We start from the raw sequence: 17,500 nt of genomic DNA on the forward strand, positions 1-17,500 counted from the left end.
AGACAAGGCTCGGTGGTCGCACGTCACTCCTAAATGCTCTGTTGTGCGCTCTTATTTTGACAGGACCCCAGGCATCCCTTTATCCCATGTGCTTGTCCTATAAATATAGTTGCTTCCCTTTGTCCTGAGATAAGATTAGATTGTGTTGATCCCAGAGAGAGAAGTTGGAGTGAAACTACTTTTTAAGCGATAAAACGGGATGTTTTACCGTTAACACTTTCGTATTGACGCAGCGACTGCTGCTGTGAATCTTGAGCTGTCTTCTGTTGAAAGTGCTTTCTGTTTCACATTTATTTTTCCAAAATCTTGTTTGCTATCTTGTCTTTGGCCATCCCTCTATCCTACTGTCTCTCTTTCCTGCTTTCTCTCGCTCTCTCTCACTCTCTCTTTCTCTCTCTCTCTCGCTCTCTCTCTCTCTCTCTTTCTCTCTCGCTCCCTCTCTCTCTCTCTCTTTCTCTCTCCCTCTCTCGCTCTCTCTCGCTCTCTCTCTCTCTCTCTCTTTCTCTCTCGCTCTCTCAGCTCTCTCTCCCTCTTGCTCTCGCTCACATCTCGCTCTCTCTCCCCTTCTTCTGTTTGGGAGCTGTCAAAGTTGACCCGCCTGTCTCTCTCCCTGTGAGCTCAGCCTGATGCAACCACAGACACGCACTGTGCGCGCACACACACACAGACTCTTCCCTCAGTCCACTCCTCACCCAAGCATGCTGTTTAATTAGCTCCTCAGTGGGCGTGTGAATTTGTGTGTCTTGTGTGTGTGTTAGAAAGAGAGAGAGAGCGAGTGAGAGAGAGTGAGAGAGAGAGAGAGAGAGAGAGAGAGAGAGAGAGAGAGAGAGAGGGAGGGAGATACATTCACATATATTTTGCTGAAGTGGTGTCAAGATACCACTGAGTGTTGCGAGTGAAGGCACGCACACACAAACAAACACAACCACACACACGCGCATACACACGCACAGAAGGCCATGGGGTAGGTCAGTTGTGTTTGAGACATTTGACAAGCCTCTTGTTGAGTTGTGCTGCGCCTCCGTCTCTCTTAAGCGGGCTATGCAGGGAAATAGCTACGAGATTAACCGGCAGAGTTCCAGCCAACCGAGAAGGCATGGATTTAGACTCATAAACATCTCCTCTAACCTCGCTTCTCTCCCGGGCACTCTAAAGCACTGTGCTTTTTACTTGGCTGCCGATCAATTTTTATTTTTTGGTTCTTTACACGCTGCAATTCCCCTCAATTACTGCAGCTAAAGACATATGCACAAACGCGCGGATTTGGTAAAAAATGTACCACATTTTTGAAAGGCAAGAACATAAGCACGATCAACACTATGAGTCCATTCACCATGGGGTTTCTTCAATATTATTATCCTTTTGAGAACAACGTTTCCCTCAAGGCAAAGTGTCACTTCTACTGGAGAGGATTAGGGCCATATGTGGATTTTGGATTTTGCGGATTTTGGAGTTCTGAGTTTAAAGTAAAAATTCAGAGATTAAGGTCAGAATTCTGATATTAATGTCAGAATTCTGAGTTTAAAGTCAACATTTTTTGATCAAGGTCAGAATTTTGACTTTATCCTCAGAATTCTGACTTCATTCTCAGAAGCCTAAGATAGAAGTCAGAATTCTGAGAATAATGTAAATATTCAAACTTAATTCAAAAACTCAAAAGAAATAATCAGATGTAGCCCTAATCCTCTTCGGTACACTTCAATTTGAAGCAGCTCATGCAATCTTTACAGTATCTTTTCTAGTATGTTATTTTATATATACATTACATGAAACCTACGTATAACCCCAAATAATTGAACCTGTCTTTTAGCTAGCTAGTCGTTTTCGACTGCAACTGTGGTAGTAATCATTAATTCATTCTGTGTCTTCTCCTTGCATCTAGACTGGTGATGTACCTGGAACGGGACATACGTAAAGCCACGCCCCTTAGAGAGAATGCCAACCAATCACAATACCTCTCTCAGTGTCTGGCCTTGACAGTTCTGTACCTGACTCGCACAGTGCCGCTGATCCTGGGTAAACGCATTCTCACATACGCCAAACACACACAATTGGTTTGCTATGAAATATTCCGTCCAACTGCCCGCGCCACATGTTTTTTTCAACTCACAAGAAAGTGAACGTAAGCTATGCTCAACTATGCTATGATATTGCATAACACAGCATTAGCATAGCATAGCATTGCACAACACACTATAGCATACCATAGCATTAAAATAACATAACATAATATAACATTACAGCATACATAGCATAGCTATAGCTATAACATAAAATGTTTTGCTATAGTGTATAATGCTTTGCGATGCAAGAGACGAACATTTTGTTATGTTATGCTATGCTGTGCAATGCCAGGCTACGTTATGTTACGCCATGTTAGGTTTTGCTGTGTTATGCTATGCTATATATGCTAAACGCTACTCGTTTCCTTTGACTCCCCAGAGAAGGTTCTGTCTGCATTAGGGGGGGTGGTGGGGCGGAGACACCCCCCTCCAGCCCAGAGCAAGAACCTAAGGAACACCCTGCCCTCGCTGTCCATCGTGCTGGACCTGCTGTCCTCACAGGTACACTAGTCTCCAAATCAGAGTATTAATACTAGGACTGTTGGACCTGCTGTCCTCACAGGTACACTAGTCTCCAAATCAGAGTATTAATACTAGGACTGTTGGACCTGCTGTCCTCACAGGTACACTAGTCTCCAAATCAGAGTATTAATACTAGGACTGTTGGACCTGCTGTCCTCACAGGTACACTAGTCTCCAAATCAGAGTATTAATACTAGGACTGTTGGACCTGCTGTCCTCACAGGTACACTAGTCTCCAAATAAGAGTATTAATACTAGGACTGCACGACCTGCTGTCCTCACAGGTACACTAGTCTCCAAATCAGAGTATTAATACTAGGACTGCACGACCTGCTGATCTCACAGGTAAAGTAGTCTCACAAATCAGAGTATTAATACTAGGACTGTTGGACCTGCTGTCCTCACAGGTACACTAGTCTCCAAATCAGAGTATTAATACTTGGACTGCACGACCTGCTGTTCTCAAAGGTACACTAGTCTCCAAATCAGAGTATTAATACTAGGACTGCACGACCTGCTGATCTCACAGGTAAAGTAGTCTCACAAATCAGAGTATTAATACTAGGACTGTTGGACCTGCTGTTCTCACAGGTACACTAGTCTCCAAATCAGAGTATTAATACTAGGACTGCACGACCTGCTGTTCTCAAAGGTACACTAGTCTCCAAATCAGAGTATTAATACTAGGACTGTTGGACATGCTGTTCTCACAGGTACACTAGTCTCACAAATCAGAGTATTAATACTAGGACTGCTGGATTACATGTACAGCACCTCAACAGTCCCAACTCACTAACACCAGTTGTTTCTGCACTGACTGAGTCTGCTGAAAGGGGCCGTCCTTATGGCTGAATGTTGACCATATCTTAAGATATCAGATCTGTGGGCCCCTTGTTCGCCAAATTGGATTTCAGGTGTCTGTGATAGTAATCACCAAGCTAGAATTAAGGCTTCAGAAAAAATAATTTTGGTGTCAGAATCGCACGTTCCTTATGGTCCATATCTTCCCAAGTATCTCCTGAATTATTTTTTCAATAAATGTCCCCCGATCTCTTTTGTCTGAAAAGTTCTACAATTCCTCATGGCCCCTCACTGGATGAGGGGTGATTCTGTCGTTGAACTTGTCCAATCAGACTCAACATCAATGGACGTTATAACCGGAATAACCCTATTTGTATTGTAAACGTGAGGCAAGGCACGTACTTCTCCTGACGTGCTCTTGATGCACCGAAGACCTCGGCTTTTCATATTCGAGACGCTCCAAACAAACTTCAACATTTGCCATAATTGTTTTTAGCACAGTTCCACCGAGAAAAGACTTCTGAGCTATCTAAGCAGATGTGGGTTCACTACGGTCCACTGTGATGTGACTGATGCACGCGCCACGGACTATCAATGAATTATGTCCCTTCACACTTCATCCAAACAATCTCCGCCAAAGAATTCCCAATCAACATAAAAGATACATAGTCCAGGCAATTACATAAATATCTCTTATACCGAGACGCAGGTTCCGGCTCAGCTCTGATAAATTCACTTGTAATATTGTAAGTGAATTAATACAACACAATATGAACGTAGAGGTGACCAAGGTAGAGTTTGCAACAACATGACATGTTGTAACGTTGAGTCTATGTCAGGCTACATCTACATCTACATCTACAAATAGGATGAAATCCCCCCAGAGAGCAGAACTCCCACAGACTGATGTGTGGCAGAATTTAGCAACTTGCTTCAACATGGGAGAGTGAGTTCCCTGTGAACTTGTCTTCAGAAATCCCCTGGCCTGTCAAGTTGATGCCCATAAATCAGTTATTATCTCTTCATTACAGGCATATACTGTATTACTGATAATCTGCTTTTATGCATCTGATGGCTCTGAGCTAGCTAGAAAGGCTTAGTGATGGCGCCGCGCCTGCTTGCATGTGCTTGCGTGTGTGTCTGTGTGTGTGCGCATGTGTGTATGTGCGGGTGCCTTTGCGTGCGTGTGTGTATGTCTGCATTTTTGTGATTCATGTTTTTCCCCCTCAAAGCTTCTAGTTGCTTTACTTTGACTCCAGAACTATATTTTGATCCTGCCGGTCAAGTCTTTGTATTCTTCGTACAGAAACCACGTGGGTGATTCAATGGCGAGACATGAGTATGGTGTTCAGTCAATGAGTTACTCTCGTTGTGCTTGTTTAGATAGGGTGTAACAGTGGAAACACATGGTTAACCAGCATCGAGTTGATACACACACACACAAAATGTAAAGGTCAAGATATCCCCTTTTCATTTTTAAGTTTTATGTATTCACTGACTTTTTAATCTCTCTCTCTCTCTCTATCTCTCTCTCTCTCTCTCTCTCTCTCTCTCTACCTCTTTCTCGCTCTCTTTCTGTCTTTTTCGGTCTCTTCTCTTTCATCTCTTTTTCTAACTGTATCTCTCTCTATTCTCTTTTTGTATCTCTTTTTCTCTTTCTCTCTTCTCTCTGGCTCTTTCTTCTCTCTCTCTCTCTCTCTCTCTCTACAGGTGTTCCGGTCTCATATAGTGTCAGAGAACTTTCTGGAACAGATTGGGATGTTGCTGGTGAGTTTGTGGTAATGCTAGCGCACATTTCAAAGGTCTGGAATAGCCAGAAATCAGATGTGTGACTTTGTTCCATCCCTGCATACTCACATTGTGTGTTTCATTTATTCTATATGCAACTATAAAAATCTAAGATTTACTGGGATATACACGTTCTCTTTTATCCCAAATGTTCTTTGTTTTTTTTTCTTTTTCTAAAATCTGATTATAAGGATGAGGTTTAAATCTAAAAGGCTAAAAGATCAAAGTACAAAAATGATCAAAGGCAAAATGAATACCACTATAAGCCAAATAAGCTGAATGCACCTTTGCTTTTGTGTAAATTATGATGATTATTTCCCATTAGTATGTGGGTGACTTTGCCCTTTTCTATGAAGGTACCTGGAATACAAGTAGTTGGAGCTGCAATAGCAAGATTATATTTTTTAGAAATAAATGATTTATATATCATCACTATATATATCACTATATGAACTACACACATTATTTCCAGACGTAGTGTTCCCGAGTCAGACAGATTACACAAAATAGAAAGAAACAGAACAAAACAAAAAAGCTTACATTTAATGGTTGGATGCTTTTTTGGACTTGGCCAACAGACCATAACTCTTGGAGTATGAATGTTGATTAAGGATGGCCGTATGAACCAAGCAGGTTCTTTGAAAAACGCTAAATCATTAGCCTACATGAATGTGCTTCAATCGCTAAAGGCCCCACTGTTTAATTATCCGGATCTTTAAGATTAATTAGGGCTCTGGCATTGTTCAATTACATTATTTTATGACTTCATGAAAGGGATTTAAACGCCTGAAAGACTCTAGGCACACACTTTGTGTTGCACAAACAGACTAATGCACAATTTCATACTGTCTGCCTGCTTGTCTCTTCATTAATGCCTCTCTCACCCTTTCTCTCTCTCTCTCTCTCTCTCTCTCTCTCGCTCTCTCTTTCTCTCTCTCTCGCTCTCTCTCTCTCTCCCTCTCTCTCTCTCTCTCTCTCTCTCTCTCTCCCCCCTTTCTCACCATCTCTCAAATGTGTATTCAACATTTGCCAAAGCAACAATATTAATTTTGCTACAAATTAATAATAAATTAAACGTAAATAGTCTAAAATACAATATTATTGAATGTAAAAGTGTACACAGTGATAAGATACTTGACTAAGTTATAATAGTATTATAAGACATAATGCTCTAATAACCACTCTCTCTCCATCTCCCAGAACTACGTCAAATCGATAGAGTCCAGCGAGAGTGACATGACAAGTGCTGTGGGTGAGACACCACCCCTCCTCGGATTTCTAATTAAGCACTCCGGGTGCTGAGAGTTTTTTTTTCATCGCTCCGGAAATGAAGATGTACTTAGACCTTGTTATCTCATTTTTTTTGATTTTCATTATCGTTTCCTCCAGAAACAACACCGTCCAATTTCCTTTGTAAAAAAAAGGATTTCCTTGTGGGCTTCAATCAAAGCATTGAGGTCTCTGAGTGTCTCACGGTATTTGGCCAAACGTGCTGCGAAGTGAGGGAAACCTGTTTCATACACCAGAACCCCTTGTGAGTCATGGCACTTATAGATGAACGTAATATTGGAGCAAGAAAGATCGACTCCTACATCGGGGTAGGGGGTGAGACCTACCACCTGTGAGGGGGTAAAAACATTCCCCCCTCACAACTTCAAATCCCTGCACCCCTAACCTGCACACATCAACCAGTGTTGTTTACAGGCCGAAAGGGCATTCATAAAACCGGCAATAGCGTTTGTTAGTCGTCGATGTCACCTGAACCTTGAACTTATTTCCATACCCCCTAACCTCCACCACCAACACCACAACTCCCTACCTACTCCTACCCTCTACAACCACCCACCCCCGCGCCTTACCCTACCCACCACCACCCTCCAGGAGCAGCAGCCTATGAGGAGATGACCCGGACCACCCTCTCCATCCTGGAGGTCCTGAGTGAGCACCCTGCTGTGTTCAGCACACACCGCAGAGCTGTGGGTATACACACTCTCTCTCTCTCTCTCTCTGTCTCTGTCTCCCACTCTCTCTCTGTGTCTCTCTCTCTGTGTGTCTCTCTCTCTCTCTCTCTCTCTCTCCCTCTGTCTCCCACTCTCTCTCTCTCAATTCCTCTCTCTCTCTCTCTCTCTCTCAATTCCTCTCTCTCTCTTTCTCTCTCTCTCTCTCTCTCACTCACTCTGTTCCTTTTACTATTTCTCAATCTCTATTTCCCTCTATATCTTCCTCTCTTTAAATATTTCTCTACAAGATAAAATAAGACTTTCTTCCCCAAGGGGAAATTCAGGTGTTTCCTCTCCATATCTCACTCCCTCCCTCTCTCTCTCTCTCTCTCTCTCTCTCTCTCTCTCTCTCTCTCTCTCTCTCTCTCTCTCTCTCTCTCTCTCTCTCTCTCACTCTCACTCTCACTCTCTGTTCCTTTTACTATTTCTCAATCTCTATTTCCCTCTATATCTTCCTCTCTTTAAATATTTCTCTACAAGATAAAATAAGAATTTCTTCCCCGAGGGAAAATTCAGGTGTTTCCTCTCTCTCTCTCTCTCTCTCTCTCTCTCTCTCTCTCTCTCTCTCTCTCTCTCTCTCTCTCTCTCTCTCTCTCTCCCTCTCCATCTTACTCTTCCTTAAAAAAAAGCATTTTTCTAAAGCATATATTAAATGGATTCTCGGTATGACATAGGCCTTGCGTCATGGCTTTGATGGCAGGCTTCCACCTTTCAGAAACCACATCACATTAACATGAAACGTGACAACAGATGCATTGTGTGAGTCTCATCCATTTGGTTCCTGATGGTTAGTTTGGTTACAAATCGACCAAAAGGAACACAAGTGTGCCCGGAGGAGAATGTTAATGACTCCTCCAGCACTGAGAACTGTCTGTTCCTCCCTGGGTTTACAAAGGCGGAACACGCACACGGGATGCGTGTGTTCACTGTCGTTCCGGTCCACTCGTCCCACCGTCCATTACCAGCGTTGTGGGTGTGTCTGTGTTTGTGTGTTCGGGTCGGTGGATGGGTGTGTGTGTGTGTGTGCGTGTGTGTGTGTGCGTGCGTCCGGGCTGAGGCGGGTGTTATTAGCTCCAGCTGGGTTATTAGGCCTTGCACTGATCAACTATCGAGCCAGCCTCTTCCAATCAAACTTGGTGCAGGTTTGTGTTTGCATCCGAGCCAGCACTGCTCTCCCCCCCCCCTGTCAACCCCCCCATCAGCCCCCCAGCCCCTGTGTGTGTGTGTGTGTGTGTGTGTGTGTGTGTGTGCGTGTGTGTGTGTGTGTGCGTGCGTCTGTGTGTGTGGTTGTGGGTGTGTGTGCGTCTGTGTGTGTATCTGTGTGCTTGTGTGCATCTGCCTTTTTCCTTCTGTGCTTGTGTGTGTGTGTATGTGTGTGTGTGTGTGCATGCGTGTGTGGTTATCTGTGCTTGTGTATGTGTGTGTGTGCATTTGTGTGCTGCTGTGTGTGCGTCTGCCTCTGTGTGCGCGTGCGTGCGGGCGTGTGTGAGAGCGATGAGATCCCATTTAATGAATATCGACACGGGGAGCGAGGAAGACGAGGAGATGCAGGAGGCGTGCTTGAAGGGCCAGACGGAGGTTGGGGGAGGAAGAGGAAGAGAGGAGATGAGTGGACAGGGACCCCGGCCAGTCGATAGCACACCGAGACGCTTTAATCACCGACGGACAGCTCCGATGAGCCGACCGTCGCCCACCCCGAGCCAGGACACCCAAGGGTGCTCCCGCTCGCCCGGTGATTCCTGCGGACGGGAAGACGTTTCAAAACGTTGTTGTTTTAAAGCGTCTCACTGTTTGACTCTTTAAGCTGCGGAAGCGACTGGCGAGGCGGACATGTGCTGTGTTGGAGATAGGTGGTTAGACCTGGTCTAACCGCGGCGCTTGTCGGGCCGGCGGGACTCACGGGGCGTCGTTCTCCAAACTAAAGTGTTCAGTCACGATTTCACGAGGTGCTGGCGATCCGTCTGACGCCCGCGTCTATCCGTCTGACGCCCGCGTCTGTCCGTCATACTCTGATCAGCTATTAAACGGCGCCGTGTTGCGTGATATTCAATCATCAATCCTTCAGATGTGTGTCGAGTGAACAATATGAAGGCGGGAAATGTAAAAATATGAAGGCAGGCTCCCTGTGGCCTTTGACCTTGGCCTTGAGTGGCCTTCTTCCATTCTTCCTCATCTTTATTCCCTCTCTCTCTTCTATTCATCACCTCTCTCTCTGCTCTTCTTCACCTCTCTCTTCTCTTTCCAGCTTTCTTTCTATATCTTTCTCTCTCGCTCTGTCTCTCTCTCTCTCTGTCTCTCTCTCTCTCTCTCTCTCTCTCTCTAATGGGACACGGGCTTTAAGAGCACATTATTCTTTGTAGTCCCGTCTGGCCTCGTGACGGCGCACCGGTTCACACAAAGCTTCACACACACAAACACACACACACACACGCACACACAAACACAAACAGAAATACACTCAAACACACACAAACACAAACTCGTAGAAACACATACAAACACAACCACCCAAACAAATACACATACAAACAGACACACCCACACATGCATATGCAGTCACAGGAAGAGTGAGTGTTGTCGTTTCTATGGTAACGTGGACGTTCATGGTAATACACATTCAATTTAATCATGAAAGCTCTCTAAATAAGAGCCTTGACGCTAACAAAAGTGTGTGTGTGTGTGAGAGGGAGAGATCAAAAGGCTTGTTCTATCAATACATTACCATAGAAATGTGATCCTTTTGTTAGTAGCAATGCCCTGCCAATTTGTTACTACTTCATATACCCCCAAACTAAACACGCACACATAAACACACACACACACACACACACACACACACATAGCTTCCACACATATCTTTGACAAACAGAACAATGTCTATCATTGTCTGGCATTATTATATACATTATCATACTGCCTCATTTTCCAAAAAGTTTCCCGCCCTGCAAAAACGTTGTTATTCTGTTATTTCTTTCCTCACTTTTCTTAAAGTGGACTGCCTCTCTCTCTCTCTCTCTCTCTCTCTCTCTCTCTCTCTCTCTCTCTCTCTCTCTCTCTCTCTCTCAAACAAACACTCTAATGGAGAAATGAGACGGAGCTCAAACACACACGCCAAACATTGTGCATTAGGGTGTGTTGCGAAATGTATTTACCTGTGTGTGTGTGTGTGTTTGTTTCCTTGAAGGTGATGAAGGCCATCCTGCCCTCTCTAGTGTCTCTGGCTTTCAGCACAAATGGTGAGTAAGAAGAATGGTGGGTAGTGCTGAGCAGAGAGGAGAGAGTGGGCGAGAGAGGTGCGGGTATTGGTGGGAGAGAGAGGGAGTGGAGGGTAGTAATTGGAAAAAGGTAAATGGAGGAAAAGTGTGTGTATGTGTGTGTGTGCATGTGTCTGTGTTAGTGGGTTGTGAGTGAGAGAGAGAGAGAGAATGTGTGTTGGGGAGAAAAAAGATTGGCTTGTGTGTGTGGGTGTGCGTGTGTGTGTGTGTGGGAGATTGAGGGTATGGTAGATCTACAGAGACATACTGTAGACGTGCATACTGATATCCTCAGGCCTGAACACAAGGTCTTAACTGTCAATCTGCTACATCTATTCTGCCTGTCAGCCAGGATCCACACTCATCCGCAGTCACGCACACACAGACACACACACACACATCCACACGCACACACACGCACACACACTGAATATAATTATCCTTACCTCGCACGTAGCGACCCTATGAATGGCGGTTGTGTGAAAAAGCCTTTCTCGATGACAGTGCTCAGCATGTGTGTGTGTGTGTGTGTGTGTGTGTGTGTGCCTTACAGCTGAGTGGTGTGCCTGTGTCCTGAGGGTGCTCTCCGAGCTTTGCCCAGTCCTGCTGGCCCCGGAAGGCCCCGGAACCTGGGTCGAGGAGGAGGAGGAGGAAGAGGGGGCGCGGCGGCCTGGCCGAGAGAAGCAGCGGGCTGATGAAGTGGAGGAGGAGGAGGAAGAGGAGGAGGGAGGAGGTGCCAGGCCAGGTGTGAGTCGGGAGGCAGACAGGGTCAAACTGTTGTCCCTGCTGGCTGGCTCTCTGTTTCCAAGGTGGGGCCCTAGTACGGCGCCCTGTGGGACGCCTGCACTCATACCGTTTATCAGGGCTAACATGCATCTGGTTTGCTGCCGTTGCTTTTATGACGGACCATTCAAACGTGGATCATGTTGTTTTATATCATGTTGCACTCAGTATTGACGCTCGGATAAAAACTCTATCGCATTGTATACTTTGTTTCCCACGCAATTGGCATTCACATTTGTATTCCTTTCTAACCTATGCTTCTACTGCTGGGGTTCCCAAGATCGATAGACATTTAAATGTCTCCTCTTTAACACTGTTCTCCTCGCTTCTCTTCTCCTTTTGTCTTCATGTCCCTCTTCCCTTCCTACCATCTGCTCCTTCCAGTCGAGTTAGTTTGTTTGCTCATGATTATAATTAATTATCAACATTGAAAAAGCACATTGTCTTATATTGTGTGTGTGTTTGTGTGTGTGTGTGTGTGGGGGATGTGTGTATGTGTGTGTGTGTGTGTGTGGATTAGATATGGATCCTTCCTATCAACAGCAGAACCCATCCCTCTCTACGCACTCAAACTGTTGGTAGCTGTGACCGAACACAACCCAGAGATCTGCAGGTAAACACGCACACACACACACTCGCACTCAAACTCACACACACACACACACACACACACACACACACACACACACTCACACACACACAGCTGCTGTCTTATTCATAAACAGTGTGAGAGCAATCCTGTTCAGTTGAAAAGCGTACCACTCTTATGACCAGGGGTGTCGGAAAATATTGATGGCCATTAAAACTGCAGTTGTCTGTTTTCCAATACTTATACATTATTGATATTTAATGTATGGATTGTCGGCTGCTCCGAATACGGTGAAGGCGTTTCTCCAGAGGGGAAGCAAAGTGTGATCAACATTTGAGTGAGTCTATTTAACAATAATGTGGACCTTGCTCCATCCATCCTTCGACGAGTGTCAATAATAAACACGGAACCAGGAAAAGCCAAAACCAATGAGAGATTGGTGGCCTTTATAGCCCACAGCCAATCCTGATTGGTTGGGCTAAGCCATTTGGCACGGGTGAGTATAGAACCTAATAAGTACATGGAGGTAATGCTCAACTGAACCCTTAAGAACTATTATATATATAAAATGAATACTAATTAAATGAACAGAAATACATATAGGCTATATAAAAATACAAAATAAAAAATAAATATATATAAATGATATTCAATAAATGGTCAAAATTTTCTGTGTGTGATGATTCCATGTGCAAATTTTCCCCATTTATTCATGTCACTACATTAAATTTATAGCTACTGCAAGTGCTGCCGCAATCTGCCCAAACACATACACACACACAAAAACACACACACACACACAAACATTCATCAACCTTAAGTACAATCGTTAACGGAACCCCTTGTCTGCTTTATATAGAGCAATAGAAAAGTAAGATCTATTTTTACAATGTTTCTTAAAGGGCAATTATCTCACTTTAAGTTCCCAAAGTGTTGCATTGTGCAGATAATGTCCAAACCAAGGCATGGAAATACACAAACAAACACAACAAACACACACACACACACATTACACACACAAACAAACCACATACACCCACGCACACACACACACACACACACACACACACATACTTGCCTTTAACTGTTTGTGCACAGCATTTTAATTCCAAGGCCAGACGTGCCCATCCCAGCCATGAATCACTAGTAGCTATTATTTATTTACAAACATGCACACATTGGCTCTAACCATTACAATAATTTATTCGCACACACACACACACACACACACACACACACACACACACACACACACACACACACACACACACACAGTAATGTTCATTTATTTATTGACGTAGTTGGTACTTGGTCAATGCCAACAGCCGCATTACCAGAAATGCTGCTGGTTAAAGCCGTGGCCAAAGTCCTGTAGGCTGGCTTACTTGCATACTTTAGCAAACTTTAGGAACGGTTGTTGTTGTTATTCTTATGAGCTGTTAGCGCCAAATGAGCTAAGTTGGGTGAAAGAGCAACATAGATTCAACACTCATCTTTGTCTTTCTCAGCTGCTTTTTAGCAGGGTGTGTGTGTGTGTGTTTGTGTGTGTGTGTTTGTGTGCGTGTGTCAACCTTGAATGTCATATCAATCAATACATTAGGAGAGCCCCATCAATATTCATCCTCATTTGTGCCTACCTCCATTTAATTTTGATTTTCTTATCTGTACTTCCATACTGTTTACTCTTTTCATTTTCCATCAATTTAGTGTGGACCCACTACACCTTCAATTTATAAAGTTAGGGTTCATCTATTGGTCCATTGCTCGTGGATTTGGGGTTGCAGGGACTTTTACGTAACACTCGTATGAAGCAGTACCCTCTTCCATGTATTTAAAGCACCAAAAGGGTCTGGGTGATCAAATCATCATAACCACCTCTCCTGTCTTCACCTGAACACCCGTTACCAAGTGATCTGTTCCAAATGACTGTGTTGTGCCGGTCGTGACTCAGAGTGTTTAGCGTTAGCCTGCCTCACCACAAATGTAAATAAAGTGAAGAGAGTGCCTCATTCATACGCTGCTTGATTTTGCTAGTGGTAGAGCGCATAGACACATATACCTAGACGCCGCATTGGCGTTTGTATCGTACGTCAACGACGACGCCACCTTGAATATTTTTATTTCTATTCAAGGTTTTGTTGTCAAGGGTGGTGTGAAAGGAAAAAATGTTTTATGTAAAATAAATGATTAAATATGATTCTAAAAACGACTGAAGTTTGAAATCCGAGGGGAAAATTTAAAAATATATACAGCTTTTTATCCCAAAAATACATGGCCGTATACTTGTATTTGTTTATAGACAGTCTTTGCCTCCCCGACATTGACCCTCCACAACTGTTCAAAGCAGTCAATGCAGCGTCTATGGATATATTTTTATGGTACAGCGGTCCACAGAGGAAGTTAAAGAAGGGGTAATAAACCATGCTGGTAGTTGTGGCCCTCTCCCACTACTGCTACCGTTTCTAGCTGATGCTACCAAAGTGCTACTGCTATGTTTTATGTTCGCGGAGAGGTGCTCATGCTAAATGGATTCGTTCGAAAAAGTACACCTGAGAAATGATTTCGTAGCAGAAGTTTTGGTGATGTGAGGATACACGGCTATTAAGGTTTAATCAGCCAGACCGTTATGTTGCTTTACGTCATGTCCAGAATGCTATTAAACACCTCAAAGCACGGTATAGCTGAGAAAATAGGTGAAGTGATCCTTACGGGTAAGGCTGCTGATAGGTGAGAACTTCTAATAAGAAGAATTAATTATACATTTCAATAATGCAATCAATTCTGTTAGAGAACTCAAGAACCAATTTATCCCCCTGTGCATTTCAGAATTCGAAAATCGGCTAATACATCACGTTAAAGCGAAGCCACTAAAGAAACAGGATATTGCAGAAAAATGTTTTTGAATAATACAACGGACGGAATCATGTACAATATTTAAAAGCCATGGCATCAGTAAGGGAGGATTAGTTGGCGTCAAATCAATTGCAGAGGTCATTGGCGAATAAATTCAGCACCAGGTACTTTCCACGGATTATCACAGGGAATGACTTGCATCACCTATACGAACCGAGGGATTCCAGCCCTCTCCGACTAAGTGAGCGGAATACCGGCGCTCCTTAATGAGATCCTAATCTGACCTAGCAGGACGGGTATGACACGCAACACAAAATCTGCTGATCCTTGGTTTACCCCGACGCCGATGACTCACCCCCCTAAGTGTGCACATGTGTGTGTGTGTGTGTGTGTGTGTGTGTCTGCATGCACGTTTGAGTGTGTGTGTGCGCATATCTGCACCCATCAATCTTAAAGGGTAACCAGGCACTGAATTCATCTATGAGACATCAATGTCTCACACAAATTTGCCGTTGCCGTACAATCGATGTGTGAGTCAGATTACGTAACCTGGCAACCGACTGCAGACAATCAGAACAGCGCCAGTAGCACTGACATGCTAACCAGGGACAACGCCGCCACTGCTGCTGCTGGCCCTCAGGTTTCATTTTACTGCCTCGGTTGTCTTTAAGGCTAACTGGGGATGGGTTTGTGTGTGTGTGTGTGTGTGTGTGTGTGTGTGCGCGTGCGCGTGTCTGTCTGTGTCTCTGCCTGTTTGTGTGTCTGTGTGTGTATCTGTGCCTTTGTGTATGTGTGTGTCTGTGTGCTGTGTGTGTCTGTGTGTCTATGTGAGTGTGTGTGTCTGTGTCCTTAGGATTGTATGCTAAGCTACTAGTACATGCACAATGGTGCCTAATTCTGTGCGTGTGTGGTTGTGTGTGCGTGTGTGTGTGTGTGTGTGTGTAAGAGAGCTAGTTGTGGACCTGTGTGTGTGTGTGTGAAGGCTGCTGTGTGCACGGCGTCATATGGTGCATGTCATTGCATGTGCCCCGCTCGTGTACGTTTATTACGTTTGTCATCTGTGTATGTACAGGCGCGACTGCGTGTGTGTGTGTGTGTGTGTGTGTGGGCGGGCGCTTGCGTCTGCTTGTACGAGTGTATAGGGCCTCAAATGTGATGGATGACGTCGTCTGACTGCAGTCGTCGGTAGATCCTCATTTCACGGTCATCTGTCTCCCGGCTGGGTGTATGGCTGTCCAGACAGACTAACACTGAGACTACCAGACAGTGATAAGTGTTGTTGTGCGCTCTGCCATCTTGGCTCCTATTTCAACCACTAGCTGTAGTCGGTATACACATGATGGATGGACAGGAAGACACCCAAGGGAAGCAAGACTTGAAGTATGAGCTCCTGAAAAACTCGGATGTTATAACGATTTGTGTTTGGATGAGAGAGTGGCTCGGATGAATAGTCAATCATTGTTTTGTTTTTTTTCTTGGTGCCATGTTAACTGCATTTTTCCCCACAGCTGGAACAAGGTGAAATGCAGTGCGCTGTGTGTTTCGGTAGTTTGGACGATGTTTGGCTGAGATGAGAGAGAGTGGTCGCTAGGGTTGTCACGTGGCCTTGTTTTGATCCGATTACTTGTCTCAATTTTGGAAGGGATTCACTCGTTCATCCTAAACCAATGTGCAAACGCCCAATCATCACTTTTCAGCGTAGAGGTGACCAAAATGAAATACTAATAAAGAATGGGAACCATGCCATATAGGCTTTGCATTTGTTTTAGGCGTGATAATTGCATTTTCATGTGCGGCATAGAATCCTCTTCATTATTTTCCACTTGAAATTGGTCCGCCAGAAATCTGAAGTGGAGGCAGATTAGGCCGTTTGCCCCCAAAGCACCGGCTTGTGATGCCGGGGCTGCAAGCAAATTGATAACAAATTGTTAATATTAAAAAACGCATTTAGACATACACACGCAGACACACAGACACACGCACGCACACGCACGCACACGCACACACACACACACACACACACACACACCTTCTTAACCTGGGTAAGTCCATTACCACTCCTGTGCGCACTAATCTCCTGAACCGCCCTCCCACCCTGACCCCACATAGCCACTTATTTGGTAGGTGACGACTCGCCCATTTCTCTTATCACTAATAATAGTAACCCCACCTCCATTATTTTACCCCAACCTCTCCTCCACACTTCCACTGCCGTAAGACTGACATGAACTTAATAAATTGGTGTCACCACCACTCTCCTCTCTATGCATTAGCGTTGTCCTCTCTCTCTCTCTCTCTCTTTGTCTCTCTCTCTCTCTCTCTCTCTCTCTGCCGCTCTGTCTCTCTCTCTCTTTCTCTCTCTCTCTCTCTCTCTGTCTACCTCTCTCTCTGTCTCTTTACCTCTCTCTCTTTCTCTCTCTCTGTCTCTCTACCTCTCTCTCTCTCTCTGTCTCTCTGCCGCTCTGTCTCTCTCTCTCTCTCTGTCTCTCTACCTCTCTCTCTCTCTGTCTCTCTACCTCTCTCTCTTTCTCTCTCTCTCTCTCTGTCTCTCTATCTCTCTCTGTCTCTCTACCTCTCTCTCTCTCTCTCTCACTCACATTCTTCTTCTCCACAGACAGTCTCCTTCTCCCACCCTCTCTCTCCGTGTCTCTGAGTGTGTTTGTCCGTCTCTCTCTCGCGCACGCATGCTCTTTCTTTAATTTATTATTATTAATCTATGTATTTCTCGCCCTTTCACACAGCCGATTACTTCATCCCTCTTTCTCCCTCTCTCTCTGCCACTTCCCTTGGTTTTTCTCACCAGGGTTGTACAATCAGAAATTAAATTGCCTGGTTCCCCCAGTCAGA

The 17,500-nt window shown here is 44.5% G+C and overlaps 1 protein-coding gene across 1 annotated transcript in view; it reads left to right on the plus strand.

Moving 5' to 3' along the window:
* ulk4 (unc-51 like kinase 4) overlaps window positions 1-17,500 on the plus strand; it is an 87,491-nt gene that overhangs the window by 37,437 nt on the left and 32,554 nt on the right. Inside the window, exons 23-30 of the mRNA XM_079758611.1 lie at window positions 1,883-2,016; window positions 2,443-2,564; window positions 5,097-5,153; window positions 6,375-6,426; window positions 7,056-7,150; window positions 10,359-10,410; window positions 10,982-11,237; window positions 11,732-11,824. Coding sequence (XP_079614737.1) covers window positions 1,883-2,016; window positions 2,443-2,564; window positions 5,097-5,153; window positions 6,375-6,426; window positions 7,056-7,150; window positions 10,359-10,410; window positions 10,982-11,237; window positions 11,732-11,824 — 861 coding nt within the window. The remainder of the gene's footprint in view (window positions 1-1,882; window positions 2,017-2,442; window positions 2,565-5,096; window positions 5,154-6,374; window positions 6,427-7,055; window positions 7,151-10,358; window positions 10,411-10,981; window positions 11,238-11,731; window positions 11,825-17,500) is intronic.

This window comes from Pollachius pollachius (genome assembly GCF_949987615.1).
Source record: "Pollachius pollachius genome assembly, chromosome: 1".
Taxonomy (NCBI): domain Eukaryota; kingdom Metazoa; phylum Chordata; class Actinopteri; order Gadiformes; family Gadidae; genus Pollachius; species Pollachius pollachius.